General features: G+C 55.8%; 1 protein-coding gene across 1 annotated transcript; it reads right to left on the bottom strand.

The window, feature by feature from the left end:
- Positions 1-3,365: 3,365 nt before the first annotated feature.
- DHCR24 (24-dehydrocholesterol reductase) lies at positions 3,366-23,895 on the bottom strand. Its single transcript, XM_051999607.1, has 9 exons — positions 23,025-23,895; positions 16,070-16,225; positions 15,125-15,230; positions 12,838-12,956; positions 12,065-12,328; positions 9,481-9,624; positions 8,338-8,535; positions 6,375-6,553; positions 3,366-6,157 (listed from the first exon to the last, which is right to left on the bottom strand). The coding sequence occupies exons 1-9, from the start codon at positions 23,253-23,255 to the stop codon at positions 6,004-6,006; spliced, it is 1,551 nt and encodes a 516-aa protein (XP_051855567.1). The 5' UTR covers positions 23,256-23,895; the 3' UTR covers positions 3,366-6,003.
- Positions 23,896-24,266: the final 371 nt, after the last annotated feature.

The following is a 24,266-nucleotide window of genomic DNA, read 5'->3' as shown; positions in this document are numbered from 1 at the left end:
CCAGTTTTCCCGCATCCCCTGCAACATTCATCATTATTTTTTCCTGTCATCTTAGCCAATCTGACAGGTGTGTAGTGGTATCTCAGAGTTGTCTTAATTTGCATTTCTCTGATCAATAATGATTTGGAACACTCTTTCATATGAGTGGTAATAGTTTCAATTTCATCCTCTGAAAATTGTCTGTTCATATCCTTTGACCATTTATCAATTGGAGAATGGCTTGATTTCTTATAAATTTGAGTCAGTTCTCTATATATTTTAGAAATGAGGCCTTTATCAGAACCTTTAACTGTGAAGATGTTTTCCCAGTTTGTTGCTTCCCTTCTAATCTTGTTTGCATTAGTTTTATTTGTACAAAGGCTTTTTAATTTGATGTAATCAAAATTTTCTATTTTGTGATCAGTAATGGTCTCTAGTTCATCTTTGGTCACAAATTTCTTTCTCCTCCACAAGTCTGAGAGATAAACTATTCTATGTTCCTCTAATTTATTTATAATCACGTTCTTTATGCCTAGGTCATGGACCCATTTTGATCTTATCTTGGTATATGGTGTTAAGTGTGGGTCCAGACGGATTCTTGAAGAAAAGGTTTCTAAGGTTCCTCTTAAAGGACCAACAGATGCATCAAAACATAATATTTGTGCTGTATACTCTCCTGACTTAACTATAAAGAGAGTAATCAGAACTCCTTTTCAGTCTACTCAGCAGAATAAATTTTATGCAATCATTCTAGCTCTTACTTATTCAGTAGGTGTGGTACAAAGAATTGCCACAGCCCAAATAAAATTTGTAGCCTCTAATATATATCAGCTCTTCAAGGAACTTCAAGAGCAAGTGAGAAAGCATCCAGGTAAGATTTGTAGCTTACATGTCCACTCTCATAGTGGACTCCCAGGTCCTATTTTTGATGGCAGTTCAAAGGCAGATAGCCTTCTAGCCATGTTGGCCAATACTCCTTTATTTCAAGAAACCCAAAAATCTCATTTTAAATATCATCAAGCTGCTCGAATTTTACATTTACAATTTGGAATAACGAGAGGAAGCTAGGGGCATAGTAAAAGCCTGTATGGCAGTGGTTCTCAAACCTTTGTTCTCAGTATCTTCATGTTGTTAAAAAACTATTGAGGATCTGTTCAAAGGGTTTTTGTTCACATGGGTTATAGTTATAGCTATTTACTATATTAGAAATAAAAAAATAATTTTGAATTTGTAGATCCTCTGAAAGGATTTCAGAGACCCTAACAATTCTTTGGACTACACTTTGAAGACCACTGCTGTACAGCTTGCCTTCCTTTCCATGCTCCTACATTCCCTCCAGGGAAGAACCCTCATGATTTGAGACCCAGTGAAATTTGGCAAATGGATTGACCCATTATAAATACCAGCAGCAAAAGAGACAGCCCGAGTGGTCACCGAATTCCTTATACAAGCATTTGGCAATTATGAGTGTGCCACAAGCCATAAAAACAGACAATGGACCTGCATATACTTCTAAACATTTTGCACACTTTTGTGCACGGTATAAGATTTTACATACCACTGGCATATCTTTTAATCCTCAAGGACAGGCAATAGTAGAGAGAAGAAACAGAGACATTAAGATGCTCCTCCAAAAACAAAAGAAAGGGGGAGCCACAAGTAACCCTAGAGAACTTCGAAATCTAGCTCTTTATACTATTAACTTCTTGATTTTTGACAAAGATGCACTGGCTCCGGCAGACAGGTTTTATAACCCACGGGAAGGGGGTTATTAATATAAAGTATAGGTATAAAGATAGCTCCACTATCTTTAGATAATCGCCAGGTGATGTGGAGAGACCCAGAAAGTGGTGAATGGAAGAAACCAGATAGGTTAACTGCTTGGGGGGAGAGGGTTTGCTTGTATCTCTACAGATGGAGAAGGAATCAGATGGGTGCCAATGAGCTGTATTTGTCTTGTCCATCAGAGACAGAAACAGAGAAAAACCTCAAAACAAAGGAGAAGACCTTAAAAACATCTGTCACTGAAAGAGCACAGCTGATAATGAGACTGTTACAGAATGTCAAAACCCACAGGAATCATTGGATTCCCTGACACATGAAATAATGGATGATATATTGGTTTTGGACTATTTCTAGGACTTATGGACATGTGTAATTCCTCACGTTGATTCATGTTGTTACATCACTACTAGCCTGTATTACTATGTGCTTATGTAACTTATATAATTATGTGCTACATCCATCCATGTTGATGAATTTATGTATACCTGTTTCAAGTGAGACCCTTCAGAAACTCGTTAATCTGGTTTGATTCCCCATTTCCTTTCGGGTTTTCATCTATTTTCCTGAGATGTCCAGGGAGGATGTGATCACCTCCTTTTATGGAATTTTCACCCCTTTTTTCTGAGAAGTCAGGGAAGATGTGATCACTTCCTTTTTAGGGTTCTTAACTCCCTGAAAAGTCAGGGAAAGCGTGACCTCCTATATTCTAAAACAAAAGAAAGTGGGAGATGTTACGGGCCAGAACTCTGTACTTAAAACAAGGATTCTTACAAGGTGTTAAGTCAGTGGAATTGATGAGACAATGGAGATTAATAGTTCTCTAAATTCAGTATGACTGATTTAATCTTACAGTAATGGTTCCCTAAGGATATAATGATTGGCTTATACTCAGTATGATGAATGGATTTAATTGTAATAGAGTATTTAAGAGGCCAGAGTTAAACCTAGAGGGGGACTTGAACAGACTGGGAGGAGACAGAGGACAGGAGGCTGGAGCACAAGCTCCTGGACTGCTACAGAGACCATGGTGTTGGTCCTCCTGCCCTCCCTACAGAAACACATTCCAGAGGACCTCAAGAAAGCTAACCCGGGCCCCAGACAAGGAGACAAGACTTTGAAGGAGATAATAAAGAATTTAGACTTTATCCCTGGCTATTCTTGTGGTGATCATTCTGCTGAAAAGAAGGTTGGTCCAGAGACCTCCAGAAAACCAAGCAGAACACTACCTCCATGGGTGGGAGGTAGGCCCGGCAGCAAGTGTGCCTGATGCCCGCGATCTAGCCAGGGCCAGCTCAACAGGTGGGAGGCTGGCAGCAGGACTAGGTAGCCTCTCAGGCATCACACACAGAGTCCCCCCATGGACGGAGAAATCTGGACTTTGCTCTGACAAGCCACATGGATCATATTGTGCACTATTGGGAGAAAGGAAATCTCTTGGACCAGCAGGGAGGGGGGCCCTCCATCAGTAGACCAGGACCAGCTACCCCACCCGCTAGTAGGACCTCCTATCAAAGGTGTTGGGGTGGGCCCTGGGAGAACCTCCAACACCTGCCGGCTGCTCTCCAGCCATTGCCCCAGGCAGAAAAGATGGGAGACAACACTCAGTGGTTCCCGGGATACTTTATTTTGACAACAGCCACACAAACACATCAGAGAGACAGGAGTCCCCAGGATTCAGGGCCCAAAGGCTCCCCACAAGCTCCCCCAACTCCCCTCCACAACCCCCACCTCAACCCCAAACACAACTTCTGCTGGTCACTAGGGACCTACAAGTGGCTGCCCTGACTTCCCATTGTGCCCCGGGCTGGACTCCAGTCGGTCAGGGCAGAAGGCTTCATGGCAGAAGGACACGCCGCAGTGTTTCCTTCCCAGAGAACAGGGCACAGAACACAACGTCAAGGAGAAAGGGAACTTAGAAGCTTACGTTAGGCCAGAAAATGAGCCAAGAGGGAGAGCGAGCACAGAGTCTCAGGACGGGCTGAACTGGGACAAGGACATCAGGGCTGGGAGGGAGAACGGGGCCGGGCCTTCAGACCTGGCAAGCTGCACTGAGGACTTAGAAAACCACAAACTAACCTTAGCTGTGCTGGACTTTTCCTTCCTTGGCTGGATATTTCTCAATTACATTTTAATCTGGTTTGGGCCCCGCTCAGGAGTCTTGCGGCAACTGGGCTCAAGTTACTACACATCTGCCTTAGCGCCCAGAATGCGTGAAAAAGCCGAAAGAGGCCTTAGAACAGGGAAGGGCAGAGGTGGGAGGGGGCTTGGAACAGGGGACGTCAGAGCTAGGAGGGAGCTTAGAACAGGGGATGTTGGAGCTGGGAGAGAGCTTAGAACAGGAGGTGTGGGAGCTGGGAGAGAGCTTAGAACAGAAGGTGTTGGAGCTGGGAGAGAGCTTAGAACAGGGGATGTTGGAGCTAGGAGAGAGCTTAGAACAAGGGATTTTGGAGCTGGGAGGGAGCTTAGAACAGGGGGTGTCAGGGCTGGGAGGGGAGTTAGACCAGATGATGTCAAAGCTAGAAGGAAACACAACTGCAGAACACTGGACACCAAGTGTGACTGGCTCCGACTACAGAAGTTGCTCTAAGTTTATGTGTCAGTCTCCAGGGAGTTACACTGAGATGAAGCAGGATCCTGAGGCAAATTCTAAGACAAACTGCTTTCCAATTCTAGAGGCCACGTGGACTCTCCAAATCTGAGGGCTCGTGGAGGCTTCCGGTCACTTGGCGGAGTCCCAGGCGCCTCTTCCCATCCGTGCCCCAGGTTGCGGAAGGAGACGGGCCAAGGCCCGGGCGCCGGGCGGGTGCCGCCCCTGCTGAGAAGCCCTCCTCTGCGACGGCAGAATCATTGGCTTCCCCAGAGAACAGGCCGAGGTCCTTCGGGGCCAGGGTCATCCCTTTCCTACCAGAGCGCCAACAGCGTCCTAAGCAATGCATAGACCGTGTGGTTAAGACACATGGGAGAATGCTTGGAGACCAGACCCCGGGGCCACGACCGCGGAGGCGGGCAGCGTTTCTGGGCCCTCTGGGCCATGGTGACTCAGCCAAGCCGAGTAGCCCCGGCCGAGCGCGCCTCCCATAACACATTGAGATGGTTCTCACACTCGGGGGTCGTGTGGCCCTGAGGCCCTGTGCTCCGCCCCTCCAGCCGGTCTTGGGTCCAGTTCAACCTCGTCCAGTCTGGATTCTACTTGTGCCAGGGAGTCCCTAAAACAAGCTTTGCATAAATAAGGATGGAGTGCCACCGGTGAGGGCGAAGGGTGGGTATCTCTTGGGAGCGCTCCGCTCCCGGGGAAGGGGAGACAGGAACTCTTCCCGGCTGTAGCCGGGTTTAGGATTTCTGTAAGGCACTGAAATGAACTGTGATCAGCCACTTTTAAGAGGAGGCGGAAGGAGGGACAACCAGGGTGGAGAAGCCGTGAGAGAATACTGTTGGTTGGTTGGTTGGTTTCATGCGGGGGTTGAGGGGCTGCTCCGGGCAGCGCCCAGTCACCCGGGCTAGACTCCATGGGCAAGGCCAGTCCGGCCCCGGCGGATGATAGCAGGCCCCAGTAGGGTGAAGGCAGGCCCCAGGAGGCCCCAGCAGGGTGACAGCAGGTCCTGGCAGGGTGAGAGCAGGTCCCGGCAGAGTGATAGCAGGTCCCAGCAGGCTTCACAAAGGATAAAGGGGCCAATACTGCCACATTCCCCTGTGCTCTGGCAACCTCTGGAGGTCCCCACTCACTGGGGGAAATGGCTCCAGGGCCGAGTCCCTTCAGCCAGAGGCACGGAGATTGCCCTGGCATTAAGTGCCCACTACACGCAAGGCACTGAAGGCCCGCTCCACCCTCCGGGGCTCTGTGGAAGCATCTGCTGGAGGGAAGGCGACGGGGTCATCCTTTTGCTGCTGCTCGCGTGAGAAAGCGCTTGGAGACACGGCGGGAAGAAGCCGGCCGAGGGGGCGGACTCTGGCCGACCTGCCCGCCGAAGGAGCGCTTCAGCGTCCCTGGGAATGCCCCTCGCCCCAAGGCGCATGCAGGGTGGCTCTGAAGGCACCTTCCTGAGCCTTGTAAGCAATGGTCAGAGCAATCCAAAGTGCTTTCATCCGACTCGGGGTTTGGGGACTTTTGGGGATCGCTGACAAGGGCGCGGAGGAAAGGGCGGGCCCTTTCCATTACAAGAGAAGGCTACTGAAAGACGGGCAGGTGAGCGGCCAAGGCCGGGCCCCAGGGGGGTCCGGGGCGCGGGCGGGAGGGCGGGCTCAGTGGCGGGCCGCCTTGCAGATCTTGTCGAACACCTCTGGGAAGGCCTCCTGGCAGTTCAGCTCCTTGCGCAGCCTGTGGTACAGCGACCCATCGAACATCTCCCAGAACTCCTCCCGGTTCATGTAGCAGTCGGCATACAGCATCTGGAACCTAGAGGGGCCAGGGGAGAAGCCCCGATTAAAGCTCCCACTGAGTGCTGGGTTATCATCACGGCCTGCTGCTCAGGGAAAATCCAGGCTGGCCCCCCATTTCTCGTCCCGACCAGAGAAGGGGCACGTGCTGCCGCCTTCGGGAAACTGCCCCCGTCCCAAGGGATCCCGGGGTGTCCGAGCAGGGCAGCCTCCTCTCCCCCTCCGTGCCCACTCACCCGTGCACGCTTCGGACAAACTTCTCCATCTGCCTCATGCAAGACCTGGCTTCGAAGTGTTTCACCTGCGGCTCGCCATAGGCCCCAATGTCCACGTACAGCTCCGATTCGTCCCCCTTGGGGTGCACCATGCCCGGCTGGCTGGGCAAGATGAAGGGGCACAGCCAGATGGGATAGACCTGCCCGGGAGAGGAGGGGTCAGGGCCAAGAAGCCGAGCACAGGGAGTGGGAGAGGCGGGCCCGGGCCCCAGCTCACGGCCGCTCCTCCTATCGGACTGCTCTGGGGGCCCAGGGTCTTCCCCCTCTCTGCCATCGCACTCAGTGACCTCGCCGACCCCCGACGCAGCGTTCCCCACGCGGACTCTCAGCTTCAGCTCCCCGGGCCCCAGACTCGCATCCTCACCTGCCTGCCGGACATGGCGGGCCTGGCGCTTTACCAGTCTGCCCCAAAGGGGCTCACTCTCGTCCCCATCTCCCCGAGCCCAGCCTTTCCCGCCCCCGGGCCTGCCCCCCCCCCCCCCTGCCCCATTCATAAGGCCCTTTCTTGTTCCTCCGGCCCCTTAACGCTGCCGCCTCCCTGTTAGCCCTCTCCTGTTATTCTGCATCTACCTCCTCCTCCCCCGAGAACGCGAGCTCCTTAACCCGGCCGGACGCCCGAAGGGCCAGAAAGCTGCTGCCTCTGATCCCAGGCCTGGGGCCCAGAGAGACCGTGAGAGGGAAAAAGGACCCCGCGTACAAAGGAGCGACGGCGGCCCCCGTCGTGGGGGCAAAGAACTGGAAACCGAGGGGACGCCCATCGGCTGGGGGCGGCCCAACAAGCCGCGGTTCCTGCAGGTAGCGGAACGCTCCAGTTCTATGAGAAATGACCGCCAGGAGGATTTCAGAAAAACCCGGGACGGACGCTGAGCGAAGGGCGCGGAGCCAGGAGAAGGTCACAACAGCAGCGCCTCTCAGCAGGGCAATAACTCCCGGGGGAGAAGGCTAGCAAGCTAGGGGGCGCAGCGGCTAGCGCACCAGCCCTGAACTCGGAAGGCCTGAGTTCTAATCTAGCCTCAGACACTTCACACTTCCTGGCTGTGAGACCCAAGTCCCTTAACCCCAATTGCCTCAGGGGAAAAAAAAGCGAGCAATATCCCGAGACAGAACTAAGGGAGCCTGAACACTTTCTGCTTTCACTGCCGTTTGGCTGCTGTCGTTTTTCCCTTTTGCTCAGATTCTTTTTTTCACATCATGACGAATGTGTAAATACGTTAAATCTGATTTTCGTGTCCATCCTGTCTCAGAGCGCTTGCTGTCTTGGGGAGAAGGGAGGGGAGGGAGAAGAATCTGGAACAAGAGATCTCACAAACATGAAATGTTGAATAGTATCTTTGCAAGTAATCGGAACAAAATCTTTCTAAGTGGGAAAATAAAGTAGAATTTTAAAAAGAAAAAAAGAAAAAAGAGCGTGGGCCCCTTGAGAACAGACACTGTCTTTGCCTTTCTTTGCACGCACGGTCTAATAAATCCAGGGCCTAGCACACAGTGGGAGCTCAGCCATCGCTTGCTGACTGACTGTGTGAGTGTAGCCACGTAAGTTAACTTTTCTGGGTCTCTCAAGTGTAAATAAGCAGTTTGGCCGGCATGGGCTCCGAGTCCCTTCCAGCACGGCTCCTGTGACGATGGAGCGCTGGAACACGAGAGCCCGGAGATCATTTCCTTATCGGCAGCAAACAGGAGCTCCGAGGAGGGCAGCTGGCTCTGTCCCAGCCGCTCTTTTGGCCCCTCCCTCGCTCGTTCCCAATCTCTAAGACCCCTGCCCCGGCCCGCCCTTCTTGCCGGGATGCTGTGGGAATCATGGGAGACAATATAATTGGGAATGCTTGTGGACAGCTGTCCCCCAGCCCCTCACCGGACTCTGGGGGGACAGGGGGTGGGGGCTTGCTCAGAGGCCTACGTGGAGCTGGAAGGGAGCACGGCTTACGTGGAGGTCGTTGTGGAAGGTCTGGATGGCCCTCTCCAGCACCTTCATGGGGACCAGCATGTCTTGCACCACATGGTGCTGCTCGTACAGTTTGCGCAGGGTCTCGCCTTGAGTCAGTTTCAGCAGGGAGATCTTGGGAGGCACCAGCCAGCCAAAGAGGTAGCGGAAGATGGGATTGTTGCCGAAGGGAATGATGTCCTGAAACGGGAAAGATGGGTGGGTTGGGGGGACCTTGGGCGCTGGGAGGAACCCCAGGGTCAGCCAGACCGGCCTCCGGGAGATTCAGTCCGCTCCAAGACATCCCAGAAGACGGAACCGGCTGCCTCCCCTCACTTCCCGATTGTGAGACGGCCTCCATCGTACTAAGGGGGAACTGGCTCTCTCGGCTAGGGATGCCCAAAAAGTTCCTACTGCGCTTCCCACCCGAGGGCCACGGCTACGACCCCACTCCGACCGACCTTCCATTCTCTAATTTGTTCCAGTGCTTCCAGTACAGCTCCTGGCACACAGTAGGCATTTTTAAAAATGTGGAATAACTGAAACAGCTTTGATTCACGTAGAATAGCCCCTTCCCTTGTCGACATCTCTCCTAAAAAGCGGCACCTTCTAGTGGATGTACGTGCCGCATGCGACCTGGCACCGGATTCCGGCCGCCCTCCCTCTGGACGTGACGCCCGTCGTAACAGAGTAAGGCTACAACGCTCCGGAGACCGCTCAGTCCCACTAGCGAGTCTGTCCCCTCCCACACCTATCATGGGACTGACTTTTTGGACCTCGGGGCTGGACTTGACATTGACTTTTCAATAAATCTGATACTGGTAAACTCCCTCCATCGCTGCAGGCTGTTGCCGAGCCGCTCGCTCGTCCGTAACAGACTGAGCAACCTCCTCTACGATCACAAAGAGCGCCCCCAAAATCTTAGTCGAGTTTTAAGTTGCTGAAAATTAAAGCTAAAAGGCCCTAAAGACCAGGCTCCCGAGGGAAGCGCTCTCGCTGAATCCCAGTCGGAAGGAGAGGGAGATGAACCCCAATCTCCAGACGAGAACCCCAAGACCAAGATGAATTCGAGAATCCCAGCCCTTGACAAGCAGAAAGAACCCGTTCTTTAAAGAAGCCGGGGGAGGGGCAGCACCAGATCCTCACCTGGAGTTCCCAGAAGATGCTGCGCGTGTGGCGGTGGTAGTAGTGCCGCAGGGGGATGTACTCCAGGCCCTTCTGGTCCTTCTTCAGGTACTCCTCCACGTGCTTGAAGAACCAGGGCTTGTAGTAGTCTCCGATTCGGTTCAGCTGCAAGAGGAACGGAAGGAGCTCAGCATGATGGGAAGGGGGGAGGGGAGGGAGAAGGCCGAGATGGGACCCATGACTCGGCCCTCGCTCTTTTCAAAGAGGAAAGAGTCTGGGAGCGGAGGAGGCGCCCGGCGCTGCCCGTTCCACTCCACTGTGGTCTCCGCCAAGGCACGCGGCGCCTCTGTGGCACATTAGGAAAGGGGGGAAAGGCAGCAGCAGCTCATCTTTTAGCTCTGTGTTCTATCCAGGTGTCCCAAGGCCCCTCCCAGCCCTGATATCCCCTGTTCTAAGCCCCCTCCCAGCCCTGACATCCCCTGTTCTAAGCCCCCTCCCAGCCCTGACATCCCCTGTTCTCAGCCCCTTCCCTTAGGAAGAAAAGAGGATGTCAGGGCTGGGAGGGAGCCTAGAACAGGGGTTGTCAGGGCTGGGAGGGGGCTTAGAACAGGGGATGTCAGGGCTGGGAGGGGGCTTAGAACTGGGAATGTCAGAGCTGGGAGGGGGCTTAGAACAGGGGATGTCAGGGCTGGGAGGGAGCTTAGAACAGGGGATGTCAGAGCTGGGAGGGAGCTTAGAACAGGGGATGTCAGAGCTGGGAGGGAGCTTAGAACAGGGGGTGTCAGAGCTGGGAGGGAGCCTAGAACAGGGGATGTCAGAGCTGGGAGGGGGCTTAGAACTGGGGATGTCAGAGCTGGAGGGGGCTTAGAACAGGGGATGTCAGGGCTGGGAGGGGGCTTAGAACAGGGGATGTCAGAGCTGGGAGGGGGCTTAGAACAGGGGATGTCAGGCTGGGAGGGGGCTTAGAACAGGGGATGTCAGGGCTGGGAGGGGGCTTAGAACAGGGGATGTCAGAGCTGGGAGGGGGCTTAGAACAGAGGAGGTCAGGGCTGGGAGGGAACTTAGAACAGGGGATGTCAGGGCTGGGAGGGAGCTTAGAACAGGGGATGTCAGGGCTGGGAAGGGGCTTAGAACAGGGGATGTCAGGGCTGGGAAGGGGCTTAGAACAGGGGATGTCAGGGCTGGGAGGGAGCCTAGAACAGGGGTTGTCAGGGCTGGGAAGGGGCTTAGAACAGGGGATGTCAGAGCTGGGAGGGAGCCTAGAACAGGGGTTGTCAGAGATGGGAGGGAGCTTAGAACAGGGGTTGTCAGGCTGGGAGGGAGCTTAGAACAGGGGGTGTCAGAGCTGGGAGGGGGCTTAGAACAGGGGATGTCAGGGCTGGGAGGGAGCTTAGAACAGGGGATGTCAGAGATGGGAGGGGGCTGAGAACAGGGGATGTCAGAGCTGGGAGGGAGCTTAGAACAGGGGGTGTCAGAGATGGGAGGGGGCTGAGAACAGGGGATGTCAGGGCTGGGAGGGGGCTGAGAACAGGGGATGTCAGAGCTGGGAGGAGCTTAGAACAGGGGATGTCAGAGCTGGGAGGGAGCTTAGAACAGGGGATGTCAGGGCTGGGAGGGAGCTTAGAACAGGGGATGTCAGGGCTGGGAGGGGGCTTAGAACAGGTGATGTCGGGGCTGGGAGGGAGCTTAGAACAGGGGGTGTCAGAGCTGGGAGGGAGCCTAGAACAGGGGATGTCAGAGCTGGGAGGGGGCTGAAAACAGGGGGTGCTGAGGGGCACGAGAACACAGACTATCCAGCTTCTGCCTCCCACATGCAGACAGCGAGTCCCTGGGCGAGGCCGCAGCTCACAGAGCGAGCTCTGTTGTCAACAGCCTTCCGAGGCAGCTGGAATGTGGCCAGGCTGGTCTGCTCTCCCAGCATGCCTTGCCCAGGAGGCCCTCAAGCCAGGGCTGACTTGGGCTCCCAGCTTCGGATGCTCCTCCTGCTCCTCCCGGCCCTCCCCGCCCCGTGGCTGCCCCACACAAACTCATGCTCTCATTCTCTCCCCAGATAAGGAGCTTTGCTCCTGGGCATCTCTTTGTTTTTCCAGCCATCGGAGACTTTCTCTGTTGTCCTGGTGCAGACTCCTGCTGGGCTCGGCCCTGGGCCGTCTCCTCACCGGTGAGATGGGGCCCCACCCCTGCTGTGCAGGGCTGCGAGACAGGAGCCCCCCAGACACAGGGAGAGCCCCCATTGTCCCGTGCAGACCCCGGGACGCCTCCCACCAGGCCAGCTGGAGAAAGGCGATGCTTGAGGCCGAAGGGTCAGGGTTAAACTGACCACGTGGAGGACCTCTCCGGACCTCAGTTTCCTAAGCTGTAAAATGAAGGCTGGGCGGCCGTGGGCCCGGGGACCTCACCCGCCTGCCTCGAGCCGCTGCCGGCAAAGGGCTGCGTGAGCGGGGGGTTCCCAGGGAAGGCAGAGCTGAGAACCGGAAGGGGCGTTAAAAGTCTCCCGGTCGGATGTCTGTTTACAGAAGGGGAAACTGAGGCAATGGCGTAACTTGGGCAAAGTCCCCGTCGCAGAGCCCGGGGCACGGCTCCCCGCGAGGCTCCGGCCCCTCACCTTGCTGGGCTCCACGTCGTCCGTCATGACTCCCGTCATGATGACCGCCTCCTCCAGGGAGTACAGCAGGCCCTCCACGAAATGGTTCTCCTTCCGCTGGGACTCCTCGGTGAACTTGGCGCAGATCTCCGGGAGGCCGCGCACGGGCTCCAGGTGCAGCTTCACGTACTTCTTGGCGGGGATGATCCTGATCTCCGCCGCGACCAGGAAGCCCAGGGTGCCGCAGGACCAGGGCACGGCATAGAACAGGTCCGAGTTCTCCGTCTGCACCGGGGGGCACAAACGCCCACGCTGAGCGGACCGCCCCTCCCCCGCGGGGCTCTACTCTCCCGGGGCGCCCGTGGGTGCTCAGAGCCAGCTGCCTGGGTGAGCCGGGAAGGGACCCAGGGGGCGGGGGTCGAGACTGGCCCTAGCCCCTGCTCCGGGTCCCCTCCCGGCGTGCCCTGCTCGCTGCAGCTTCCCGTTAAACGTGCTTAATTTGGAATGGACGGCTAATTGTCAGAGGGGAAGACCGCTCCTCCTGTAAGGTCCCAATGTCTCCTATTTTTGCCTCCTCACTGCCAAGCAGTTTGCTGAGTGAAAAAACCACCAAGAAACGTGGGGGACTGGGAGGAGGATCATCAGAGCTGTTCTGTCCCCCCCCTCCCTGCAGAGACTCCGGGATCCCGCCACCGTTTGCTGCCTTTCCCCCCCATCCCATCCCATCCCGTCCCCTCCCTTCCCATTCCCCGTCCTTTCCCTTCCCTTCCCTTCCTCCCCGTCCCGTCCCTTACCGGCGTACACCGCACGAAGCTCCCGTCCGACAGGACCAGCTCGTAGGCCGTGCAGATGTGTTGGAACAAGCCGAACCTATGGGACGAGGACTCGATGCCCGTGCCCATGATCAGGCCCCCTGAGGGGAGAGACGCGAGTCAGGCGGCAGCCGGCGCCGAGGGACCGCGGGGAGCCCCCGACAGAGGGTTCTGGGCTGACCCCAAAGCCTCAGCTGCCACATCGAACCCTTTCAAATCCTCTTCCCCACACAAGGACACCTAAGGCCACTGGATCATCCTCTTTTGGCCGCTGTTACCCGCGTTTAATCCCTCCAGAGTGGAGGTGCTTCCCCGTCTGATAACTGATTGGCTACGAGGCGTTTCCTCTCTACTCCACATTTGATCCAGGACACACAAAATGGCAACGAGCCACCCGGTCTGGGAGGGGGGGGGGGGCTGCTCCCCCCGCCATCGGCCCCCCGGGGCCCCGAAGCCCCCGCGACTCGGAGACCGAGGGCAAAGGGGCCAAGTGAGCCCGCAAGGAGCAGGGAGGCGGGAGCCCGGTGAGCCTCAGCAGGAGCCCCCTGGCCTCGGGAGTCACGGCTCCTCGCAGCCTCGCTTTCCTTATCTTCAAACGGGGTTACAGAGCGTGCAGAGGGGAGCACGTTATGATGGAAAGCTGCCCCATAAACACAGGCTATTAAAGTAATAACAAGCGTCATGATTAAAGCCCAGCCACAGGCCCGGCCACGTGTAAGCCACGGGCCAAAGTTAATTCAGGGACGAGCGGGGGCCAGGAATGGGCTCAAAGGCCACGCAGAGATCAGCCTGCCCCGAGGGGCCGATCGTCCGGCCTTCTGTCTGATGGGGGCCGGGGATGGGCTCAAAGGCCACGCAGAGATCAGCCTGCCCCAAGGGGCCGACTGTCCTGCCTTCTGCCTGCTGTGCAGCACGTCCGCACCTGGAGGCTCACATTCACACAGAGCCTTCAAGGTTCCCTCAGGTGATCTACAGAACACTCGCAACACTCAGAATAAGGCGCCGCCGTTGGCCCCGTTCTCCAAATAAGGAAATGGGGGTTTGCAGAAACAGGATCCTCTGTCTACAGTCAGCCAGCTGTTCAATGGCCCAAAGCAGCATTTGAACCCCGGCCCTCCTGATGCCCATCACTCTGTCCCCGCCTCGCCATGGGTCCTCACAGAATAACGGGGAGGGGGCCCAGGAAGCGCAGAGTGGGCACTCGCCGAAGCCTCCACCCCCCGGGATCTCGTCTCCATCTGGCTCTGGGTGAGCCAGGGAGAAAGCCTTAGAGGGCGGGGGCGGCTCCGGCTCCGCGTTCCCAGCTCTTCCTTCCTGGGTTTCGGATCCAGGCTAGCAGCCGGTACTCTGGCCCGGAGGTAAGGACAGATGGCTCCTTCTTTGGGAAACAGAGACTGTGCACGTGGCGCGCTCGCACACACATAATGTTCAGTGCACACATGTATCTGTACAGCACAGCACATGTATCTGCACAATGCACACAACACACACGTACTTGCACGGTGCGCACAAGTATTTATTTGTACAACATACGTGTATTTGCACAGCACGTGTACTTACATAGCACACACGTGTAATTGCAGAGCACACAGCACACACACATGTACTTGCACAGCGCGCACACACACAGAACACACGGGCACTGACAAACCCCACGTCCCTTCCAGCCCCACCCCGGCTCGGGACCGGCCGCTCTGGCCCCGAGTCACTTCCTCTCCCTTCTGCCCCGTCTGCCTTAGCGCTGTTTCACTCAGAATCACCGCCAGGCCCTCAGCCAAGGAGACACCTGGTAAGAAACTACCAGCTGCCCCTGGCGCCGCGCCCTGCCGCTCCAGCTCATGCTACTGCCACAGGGAGCCAGGGACCGAGGCTGCTGTCACAGGGCACCGAGCCTGCAGGAAGAAGCCACGAATCCGGCCTTTCTTCCCCCAGGGGGGTGGCAGCCTCAAGGCTCTGGTTCAGGCAGGAGAGGGAAGCTGAGGCTCCAAATGGAGCCCTGCTCTTTTGGGCCCGGATCAGAACCGGCATTCTCTCGGCAGCACCTCCAAGACTAGCAGAGATAGTGGCTTCCATGGGACAGCCCCAGTGGTCCAACAGAAATCTCCCCATCCACGTGATGGCCCCAGAGGTCCAAGGATACCCCCCTATTTATGTGACAGCCCCAGTGGTCTGCAGATATCTCCCTGCCCATATGAAGACCCCAATGGTCCGGAGTTTCATGCCCCTGGGACTCCCCTCACACCCGCTCCCCCGGCCAGCCCCACCTCACCTACTGTGAGGTCGTCCAACTCCGGGAGCACCGGCAGAGTCCAACCGACCGAATTCAGCAGAGCTGTCACCTGCCCCATGGTGACCAGAGGCTCCACAGAGACGATCTTAATCAGAAAAGAAAAAAGAGGAACATGGGCACTGGGGTGGAAATTAGCCATCATACGCCCCAGAGTACCCGGCACTGTGCTAAATACTTCGCAGACGCGATCCCTCGGAACCCCCACAACCAACCTGGGGGGAGTGCTGTCCTTATCCCCATTTAACACTAGGAAACAGAAGCCAACAAAATTAAGTCACATCCGGTGAGCATCTCAGGCGACATTTGGATGCGGGTCTTCCTGCGTCTGGGCTCAGCCCCCGATCCTCTGCATCCCTCCCCTGGATCCATCTAGCTGCCTCCAGAGCACAAGCCTTTACCGACTGCCCGTCAAACGGCCGGCTCCCATCCGCTCGGCCGGACGGAGGCAGCGGCAAGCAAGGCTGAGGCCCAGGCGGGCGGCCTCCGGGAAACCTCAGCCTCTCGATCCCCTGCCCAGGCTTCCGTTTACCCCCACTGAGAGGCCCAGACTAAGGCCGCTGAAACCTGTGCTAGGTCTGAGTGCTCCGGGACTGGGACGTACTTTCTCCAGGCCTGTCTCTGCTTGTGAAGTGAGAATAATTACAGCCTGTCCAGTTCCCAGGGCTTTGGCAGGACCCAAAAACAATGCATGTGAAGGCAGGTGTAAATTACAACATGAAGGATGCAGAGGATCATTAATTTCACTATTAAATTCCAGGTGAGGCCAGAAAGTAAATGAGAAAATAAAATAAAACAAAAGGAATTAAGTGTTCTCCTTAGCCAGCTTGCAGGGTCACGCCACGCTCCCTCACCGAAGGCCCAGTCCCGGGCCGGGGAGAGGCAGGGCCCCGCAGCCGGCAGAAGCTCTGGGCACCGCGCACTCACCTGCCGCTTGGTGTCCACCTCCAGGATGTCCATCAGGTTGATCATGATGTTTTTGTGGGTTTTCTTGTACTTGCCAACACGCAGCGACACCGTGAGCCAGCCGGGCCGGCCCGTGCACATGAAGGTCTTGCTCCCTTCCTCCTTCCATTCTCGCACCTGCGGGAGACGAAGGGCAGAAGCCTGTGAGTCCCCCGACTCCCCAGGGCATCGAGGCAGCTCTGCAAGGACCTCATTCCGATCCTGGCGCGTCCCCCGAGGGAAAGCTCCGAAGCCAGGCCCCTATGATCTTACTATCACATTTACAACGTGATTAACGAATGAAATAAACAAGGATGAATCCTTGACATGTTGAAGGATGAAATAAACAAGGATGAATCCTTGACATGTTGAACGGATGAAATAAACAAGGATGAATCCTTGACATGCTGAACGGATGAAATAAACAAAAGCGTTTCTTTCGTCTTTACTCAGGTCGGGCACCAGCCTAAGCACTAGAAATGATATCGAGGCAAAACAAACCAAAAAAAGCTTCCATCCTTTAAAGGTAGGGAGCCCAAACACAAGTACACAGCACACTGAAACAAACAGAGGCTGTCCAACTAGGTTGGAGCAGGAGGAGAGGAGGAGGGCGCCCCAGAGAAAAGCAGGGCCTCCAGATTGGGGCCATCCAGGTCAGCCTGGAAATGTGGGTGGTATGTGACCCGGGAAGAACATCGAGGATGCCATTTTGGCTGAACAGTCAACCCTGTGTGAGTGGAGAGGTGGGAGTTTTATTGGACTCCAGAGATAAGAAGTCACCATTGTTTACTGAGGTATGGGGTGAGAATACGCCCGCCCGCAGAAGGGAGTTTCCAATCTCCTGGTAGAGGAAGCTCTACCAGCTTCTCATTAGGATTTTTTTCACATCAGTAAAATCATAAACGGGTTCCTCCTCCATCCCCAACAAGCCCAGGGATGATGGGAGGGCTCCACTTAGGTCATCTAGTTGGCCAAGTTAGGTCTACAGCCTAAAAAGGTGAGGATCACAACGGAAGACAGTGACTCCTTCCCCAACTTGCCTGAGGGCCTCTCACTGCCCCAGAATACAAGGCGGACTGCAGGAAAGTGAGCCTTTTACCACTGCTGGCACTAGCCAGGCTTCCCCATACTAGTGAAGAGGCCCGTGTCTTCCAACCCCGACTTCAGGACTGTCTGTCTGAAGACCCAGGATCCTGGATGAGGACAAGCTCCTGACAAGGGGAGACTCCCAGAGATGCAAGCAGATTACACTTCTAACCTTCCACCAGGCTCTCTCTAGGATTCCCTAAGCTGTACAGGGCAGGGCTCCCGTATCAGACTTTTTCAATCTCCCTTCAGGCCTATTTTTGTTAAGAGGTACTTATCAGGGAGTTCCTGATCAGAGAAGGCAGGCAGCCCGGAATCTTCTCCAATTAAGGGAAAAGAGAAAATTACCGGTTAAGGTCCCACACCAGGATCAGGCTCTTTGATTTAAAGCAAGAAGCTGATCGCTATCAACTCCAACTCCCTCCCTTTACAAATGGGAAAAATGAGGGCTAGAGAGGAGGGGTGCCCCAAAGGCCCACAGGCTGAGATGGGATCTGAAGTAAGATTTCAACTCAAGATCCCATGCCTCTTCCTGATGGGCAGAAGAAATGAGAATTGGCATTCGAGCCCCTTCACAAATGGGGCATCCTTTCTTAGGAATGGCTTCCATTAGGTTTATGGAGCTCAGGGGGGACTCCCTTTGCTGTCACTCATAAGGGTGGCTCCTTGCAGCTTAGAAGAGCCAGCTGGGAAGGGAGTGAAACCTCAATGATGATGAAGCATTTCACCCGCCACACACATCTCTGGGCTGCTTCCAGTTCTGGAGGCCGGCTTCCTCCTCAGAGCACGGGGAGACACTACCCTGCAAGTTTCAGGGGAGTACTAGGATGTCAGTTTCACAGAAGGAACCCTCTCAGATGTCAGTTTCACAGAAGGAACCCTCTCAAATGTCAGTTTCACAGAAGAAACACTCTCAGATGTCAGTTTCACAGAAAAAACACTCTCGGATGTCAGTTTCACAAAAGTGGTCACCCTGGCTCAGAGAGGAAACAGGCTGGTGGAAAAGACCCTGGAGACCCTCATTCTATAAAAGCGTAAATTAAGACTTAGAAGAGAAATGACTGGTCCACGGTCAACACAGCTGGTAAAAGGAAGAGCTGAGATTCTGAAGTCTTCAGAGCCGCCAGACAAAAGGCCTTGACCTTCAACATTCCACTTCCCATCAGCCATTCTGTGTCCCCAGCAGTAGCTTCTGGTGCCCTCCTGTCCTTTACCCCCATTAGATCACAACCCAAGGGCAGCAACTCTTTTTCTTATTTGCATTCCCAGCGCCTGGAATATAGGAGTTGATTAATAAATGTTGTCTATTCAGCAGCTAAAGGGCTGGTGGACAGAGCACTGCGCTGGGAGTCAGAGAACCGAGTTAAAATCTTGCCCTGGACATTAGTTGGGTAACCCTGGGTAATTCACATGAACTGTGTGAGCCTTAGTGTGCTCATCTGCAGAGGGGAATAATAAAAGGCTCTATGTCTCAGGGTTATTCTAAGGAATACATGATTTAATATTCAAAAAGTACATTGTAAAACTTGGAGACTTCCAGGGAAGCACTGTGGGGCACGAGATGAAGCTGGACCTGGGGACAGGGGCAGAGAGGTGACCTGGAAAGGCATCTGAGCAGCTGAGGTGAGGGGGGAGAGCACAACTGAAGAAAACGCATGGAGGGTGCATCAAGGCTGGAAGGGACCAACAAGTCAACTAGTCTAGCCTCCTTATTTTACACAAGAAAATGGGTCTGGCTTAAATGGTATATCCGAGGTCACGCAAGCAGTAAACACCAGAGATAGGATTTGAACCCAGGCCTTCTGACGGCAAATTGGGGAGAAAGCTCTTGCAGGTTGACTTTGAAGAAATGCTGTGCACACAACAGCAAGGAAGTTACAAGAGCAGCCTCGGCGGCAGATCTCAGAATCCAGGGAGTGGCGCAGGGCCAGGAAGCCACAGCAAGGTTGGAGGCTCAGGGCCTGGAGTTTGAGGGGGTTCACAGTTTAGAAAGTAGGGCCAGGCACTCCGAATGAGAAACTACTGGAAGGCTCAGTGGCTTGGACACCGTTCACATCCAAGGTGGAGCCACCTTAATTGGCAAACTATTCTATTCTGAAATATTCTAACTCCATCCGGTACAGCTGGTCTTCACCCTCCTTACCTGGGAGCAGCTAAGCTGGGGTGGGCCCTTAACAGATAATTAAACTGAATCTATACCTTCTCCTTTTATTCAGCTGTCAAGCCAATTCACACCCATTGGTTCAGTTTATCTCTAATGTCTCCAGGAAACCTAGAATTTAGGAGAAAAAAATACCCAAACACCTAGGCCTGAATCCTGGCTCTTAGCTAAACAAACTTTTTTTTCCTGGCAAGTCATGTTAATTCTCTGAGCCTCGGTTTTCTTGTCTGTAAAATGAAGAGATTAGATCTTAAGAGTTCATTTGGCTTTTCACTCCTCCTCTTGTTTACAAAGAAACTGAAGCCCAGAGATGGGATGTGGCAAAGTCCCAGAGGAAGGAAGGAGCAGGGTAAAACCTAGAGCTGTCATGCAGATGGCTACCTGAAGCCTCCGAACACCAGAGAAATGGGGACCACTCTGTCTTCCCCCTTCTCTCACCAGCTGCGTCTCCAGGCTCTACTCTCCCTTTCCTCTGCCCTCCATACCATCCCCTGAGAAATCAGGCCCTCCCACTATGTATGAGGGCAGAGCTAAGGTGGCCACGTCCATGGGGGCGCACAGGCCGGTTCCGGGAACACTCCCCTCGTAACCTGGGCATCTTCTCACCGGTCCCTCGTTGCCCTGCCCTGTCCTCCCCATCTGTGTAATCGCCCTGGAAGCTTCTGCTACTAGAAAAGGGATGGCAAGCCATGCTCCTCCCTCCCCATCTCTGGATTCCCGAGACCACAACGCTAACCCCCATCTCGATGACTATCTTTTCTTCCCATTTAAGTGGCCCAAGTGGAGGCCGGGCTTCCCGGTTTTATTTGCATTCCCAGGGCCGGCCCAGAGCTTGGCAATGGATGGAGCGGTTGGTTATTAAGAGCCTACTCCGTGCCAGGACTGGTGACACAAGCACAAAGAATGCAACAATCTTTGATCCGATGCGAGATAGAGAATAACGCCCAAGAATGAATAACTAGTTCACTTCAAACGGTGTTTGTGCCTTCCCTTGCGCCTGGCCCGGGTTGGGCTCAGAGAGGAAACGCTCTGCCAGGCATCCACCCCGAGAGCTGGATTCTAGCACCGACGCACGAGGCTGAGCGACCGTAGGCGAGTGTCCCTCCTCGGCCCTGCCCGGCATCCCGACGGATATCTGGTCAATTCCTCCTCAGCTTCTGCCTGGCTTAGGGTTTGCAAAGCTCATCTCCACATCGATACGGCCCCGTGGGACTTCCAGTGACAAATGTTGGGAAAGGAAGCCGCCCAGGCTTTTAGTCAGAGGTCCCGAGTCAAATCTTGACACAGTACCAGTGGGTCCCTGAGCAAGTACCCCTGCCCCTCACACTGCACATGCCCCCATAGGGGTAGGGCCCAGTCCAAGTGTGCCTCCGCATCCCCGGCACCCAGCACAGGCCCCGGCCCCTAGGAAGCAGGGAACAAATCCCACCACGTCATCTGCTGGGCCTTGCAGATGAGGGCACCGGGCTCGGAGAGGGCAAGCAAGGCCACTCAGCCCAGGAGCAGAAACACTCGATCTAAGGAGCAGAACGTGCTGGGCAACATGCCAAGGATAAGAACAGAAACAGCCCTAACACTCTTGCCCAAAGCCAGTGCGGTGCTCCGGGCCATCCAAAGGGCAGGAGGACCACACAGCCCAGGGATCCTAAGCTCTGTGAAGTGGCCAATCCTGCCAGGACCCAGGTGCTCGACGGCTAGGTCGGCTGCACGGCCTGGCAAATCCCTGAGCCTCAGGTGGCTCTTTATAACCCAGTGGCGATGGGACCTGGCCCGGTCCGGCACCGGCTTGCCCTGCTCCTGCCACAGAGAAGGAGCCAGGTGCCACCCAGAGGCTGCCAGCGATGGGGCAAAGGAGGTGGGGTGGGGCTGGAATAAGAAAAAGGAGCAGCGGTCACACAGTGTGTCCTTGGCCAAACCCATCTCCTTCCAGGCCAGAACATTCACTGGATCCATCAACCACCAAGCAATTCTGAATCAGTCAATCGGTAGTTCCCACCGTGTGCCAGACACTCTGCTAATCTGCTTTATAAATATTACCTCATTTCATCCATCCTCACAACAACCCAATCCTGGGAGGTAAGCAAGTGTTATGATTATCCCCATTTTCCAGTTGGGGAAACTGAGGCAAAGAGAGGTCACACATGAACTTCCTGACTCCAGGCCCAGGTGCCCTCACCACCAGTTACCTCACATTTGAACCCAGATCTTCTCGAGACCAGTTATACTGCTTCTCCTCCACCCACTCAGTGATTAGACAGGTTAACATGATCTCACCATTCCTGGAAACTCCCAGGTGAGGAAATTCCCTCCCCAAAGCAGGTCAGCACCTTCTCTGCAACTTAGTCCTAGCCGCCTAAGGAGCCCAGTGATTTGTCCAATCACAAAATCGGTATGGTCACCAACGCTCAGAGCCAGAAACCCCCTCTGGAAGAGGGGTGAGGGGGAGGTCTCGTTTATAATATGACATCAGAACTTGCCCGGCTTTTATAACCCTGCAGGGCTCAGAGAGGGAGCCAAGCAGAGAGAGGCAAGGCCTCCACCGAGTGCAGACGGGCAGAACCCAGGGCTCTCTCCTCAGAAGCTGCGAGCAGAGCCGGCCTGCTGGGCCATATACTGGGATGGAGATGCCAGATAGATGGAGCTTCCCTAGCTGTCATGGGGGCTGCTGCAGCCTCCTCTGGGGCTCGTGTCCTTCCCTGCCCCCTTCTCAACTAGCCCAGAGAAAGCCCGGATACACAGGGAGGGAAAAATATGGCAACATCCCTTTCATCCTTGAAATCTCGAAGCAGTCTCTCCCCCCGGCTCCTTTGAGCTTCTCCCTCCTCCCCCTCCGCAACAACCCTCTGCCAAAGCTTTCTGTGCTCAAGGACTTGGAGTCCCACACAGCTGCAAGATCAGCCGGCCCAAATCCCTCCTTTATCGGAACAGTCAACAGGAAGTGACAGGCACAAGGTCACATGGTCACTGGACGGCTGAACCACAGGTCAGCGCTGGTCACCTTCGAGTCTCCCTGCTTCCAGCCCCACTGCAGAACGTACTTCAGAAGAAGCTCCCCCACCCCCCACAGCACTCCGGAAAAAAACTCGTGGGATCCCTATCCCAACACCACTCGTTACTAGGGAGCTAGCCACGAACCCTGAAATAGCCTTGGAGGCCCAAGGGGACCAGAGGGAAAAAAAGGAGCCCGCTTCCTCAACTCCCCTCAAACACCTGGATTCTCCCTCCTCAAATCTGTAAAAGGCACGGGGTACATGGCCCACACACATCTGGTTGCTCTGCCCCATCTCCCAAGTAAAAGGTGGGGGGCGGGGGGGACGGAGGTGGCGGTGTAGGTAGCTAAAGCACTAACCCTAACGGGGGAGGGGGAGGGAGAAGGAGGGAGTGCTACCTTGCACCCGAAGGGGAAGATTCCCGCATCCCTCGGGAACACTGGGGCAGAGAGGAAGAGAAAGGCTGGTCCAGGTGGGGGGCGGGGGGGGGGAGTTCAAGTAGAAGGAAGAAGAGAGCGCCGAATGTACGCAAAGCCGGGCGTGCGTTATTGGGGGGTGGGAGACAGCGGGGGAGGGGGGGCGTGCCAGCAGTAGGAAGGTGAGGGTGGGGGTGCAAGCGGCGGGAGGACGGGATGGACACCCGAGGAGGGGCACGGACTCCCCCCAACCCCGCGCCCTGGGGTCCCGGGGGAGCCCCCACCTGCTTCTGAATGTGCTGAACCCGCTGTCGGTGCTGGCGCGGCGCGCTGTTCAGCCTGAACACCACCCAGGCGCGCAGGTAGTAGTAAATGTCGAAGATGAAGGACAGCGGCAGGAGAAAGAGGCACACGAACACCCAGCGCTGGTGGATGATGACGAATTCCAGCCCCTTCACCCGGATCCAGAGCAGGAAGAGCAGCGCGCACACCGCCAGGGACACGGCCGGCTCCATCGCGGCACGGCGGGGGCTAGCCCCGGGCCCGTCCCGTCCGGCGCAGGGAGCGCGCGCTGCAGACTCCCGGGGCGTTCTCTCCGCGCGCGCAGGGGTGCTCCCGCTGGCTGCAGGGATCCGGGGGCGTTTTTTTTCCGCGCGTGCCGCGGGTTCCCGGGGGCTTCTCTCCGCGCGCCCTGGGGGGGCGCACCCTGGCAGCGGGACTCCGGGAACGTTCTCTCCGCGCGCGCAGCGGACTCCCGGGGACGTTTTTTCCGCGCGCGCAGGGAGCGCACATAGACTGCGGGCTCCCGGGCTCTTCCCGCTTTCCGTCCCGAGCAGGCGCAGGTTCCCGGGGACGTGCTCAGCGGAGGTAACAGGAATGTCCCCCGGAGACGGTGGCGGAGGCGGCGCGGTGCGGCGCGCAGATCGGGGAGGAGTGAGCCCCAAACGCGCCGCTCGCGCCCTCTTCTCGTCCCGCCCAGGCCCGCCGACACTCCCAGCCCGAAGCCGGCCCGGGCCCCGATCCGCCGCCCGATTGGCTCGGCCTCCCCAGGGCTCGGTGGGCCGAGACCCCGGCGCTGCCCAATGGCGACGCGCAGAGAGGATCGGACCAGGAGCGGGGCTCCTGGATTGGTCGAGCTGGCCCGGATCGCCCCGCCCCCGCACCGCCTACCCGACTTCCCCTGGAACCGGCCCGACCCCTTGTGCTCTGGGGAGGGTGGGGGTGGGGGTTGCGAGGGTTTATCTGCGGACGACGGTTGTGTCTGTTAACGATTTCTGTCCGGTGTTCCACGGGCCTTGCTGCTCTGCGGGGAGCGAGGAGCTCCCTCCGGACCCTGCCGCTCCTCGTGCTGGAGGGGAAACTGAGGGCGGGGGCAGGGAGGATTAGCGTTCAAAAAGGACCTTAGAAATCACCCAGGCCAGCAGCTTCTGGTTCGGGAGAGGAAACTGAGGCAAGAGAGGCAGGGCATATCCAGGTACTCGGTACAGTGCTTAAAGGCACCGTAGAGCACATGCCCGGCACATAGC

This window comes from Antechinus flavipes, chromosome 4 (genome assembly GCF_016432865.1).
Source record: "Antechinus flavipes isolate AdamAnt ecotype Samford, QLD, Australia chromosome 4, AdamAnt_v2, whole genome shotgun sequence".
NCBI lineage: Eukaryota > Metazoa > Chordata > Mammalia > Dasyuromorphia > Dasyuridae > Antechinus > Antechinus flavipes.
Note: the sequence above shows the minus strand (reverse complement) of the source record. Positions and strands in the feature narration are given on the sequence as shown.

Excerpts from the sequence above, each read along its gene's own strand:
- DHCR24 (XM_051999607.1), bottom strand. The coding sequence starts at position 23,255 with ATGGAGCCGGCCGTGTCCCTGGCGGTGTGCGCGCTGCTCTTCCTGCTC. Across the intron at positions 16,226-23,024 it reads TTCAGCACATTCAGAAGCAG|GTGCGAGAATGGAAGGAGGA; the intron begins GTGGGGGCTCCC and ends CGTCTCCCGCAG. Across the intron at positions 12,329-12,837 it reads GCTTCGTGCGGTGTACGCCG|ACGGAGAACTCGGACCTGTT; the intron begins GTAAGGGACGGG and ends CCCCCGGTGCAG.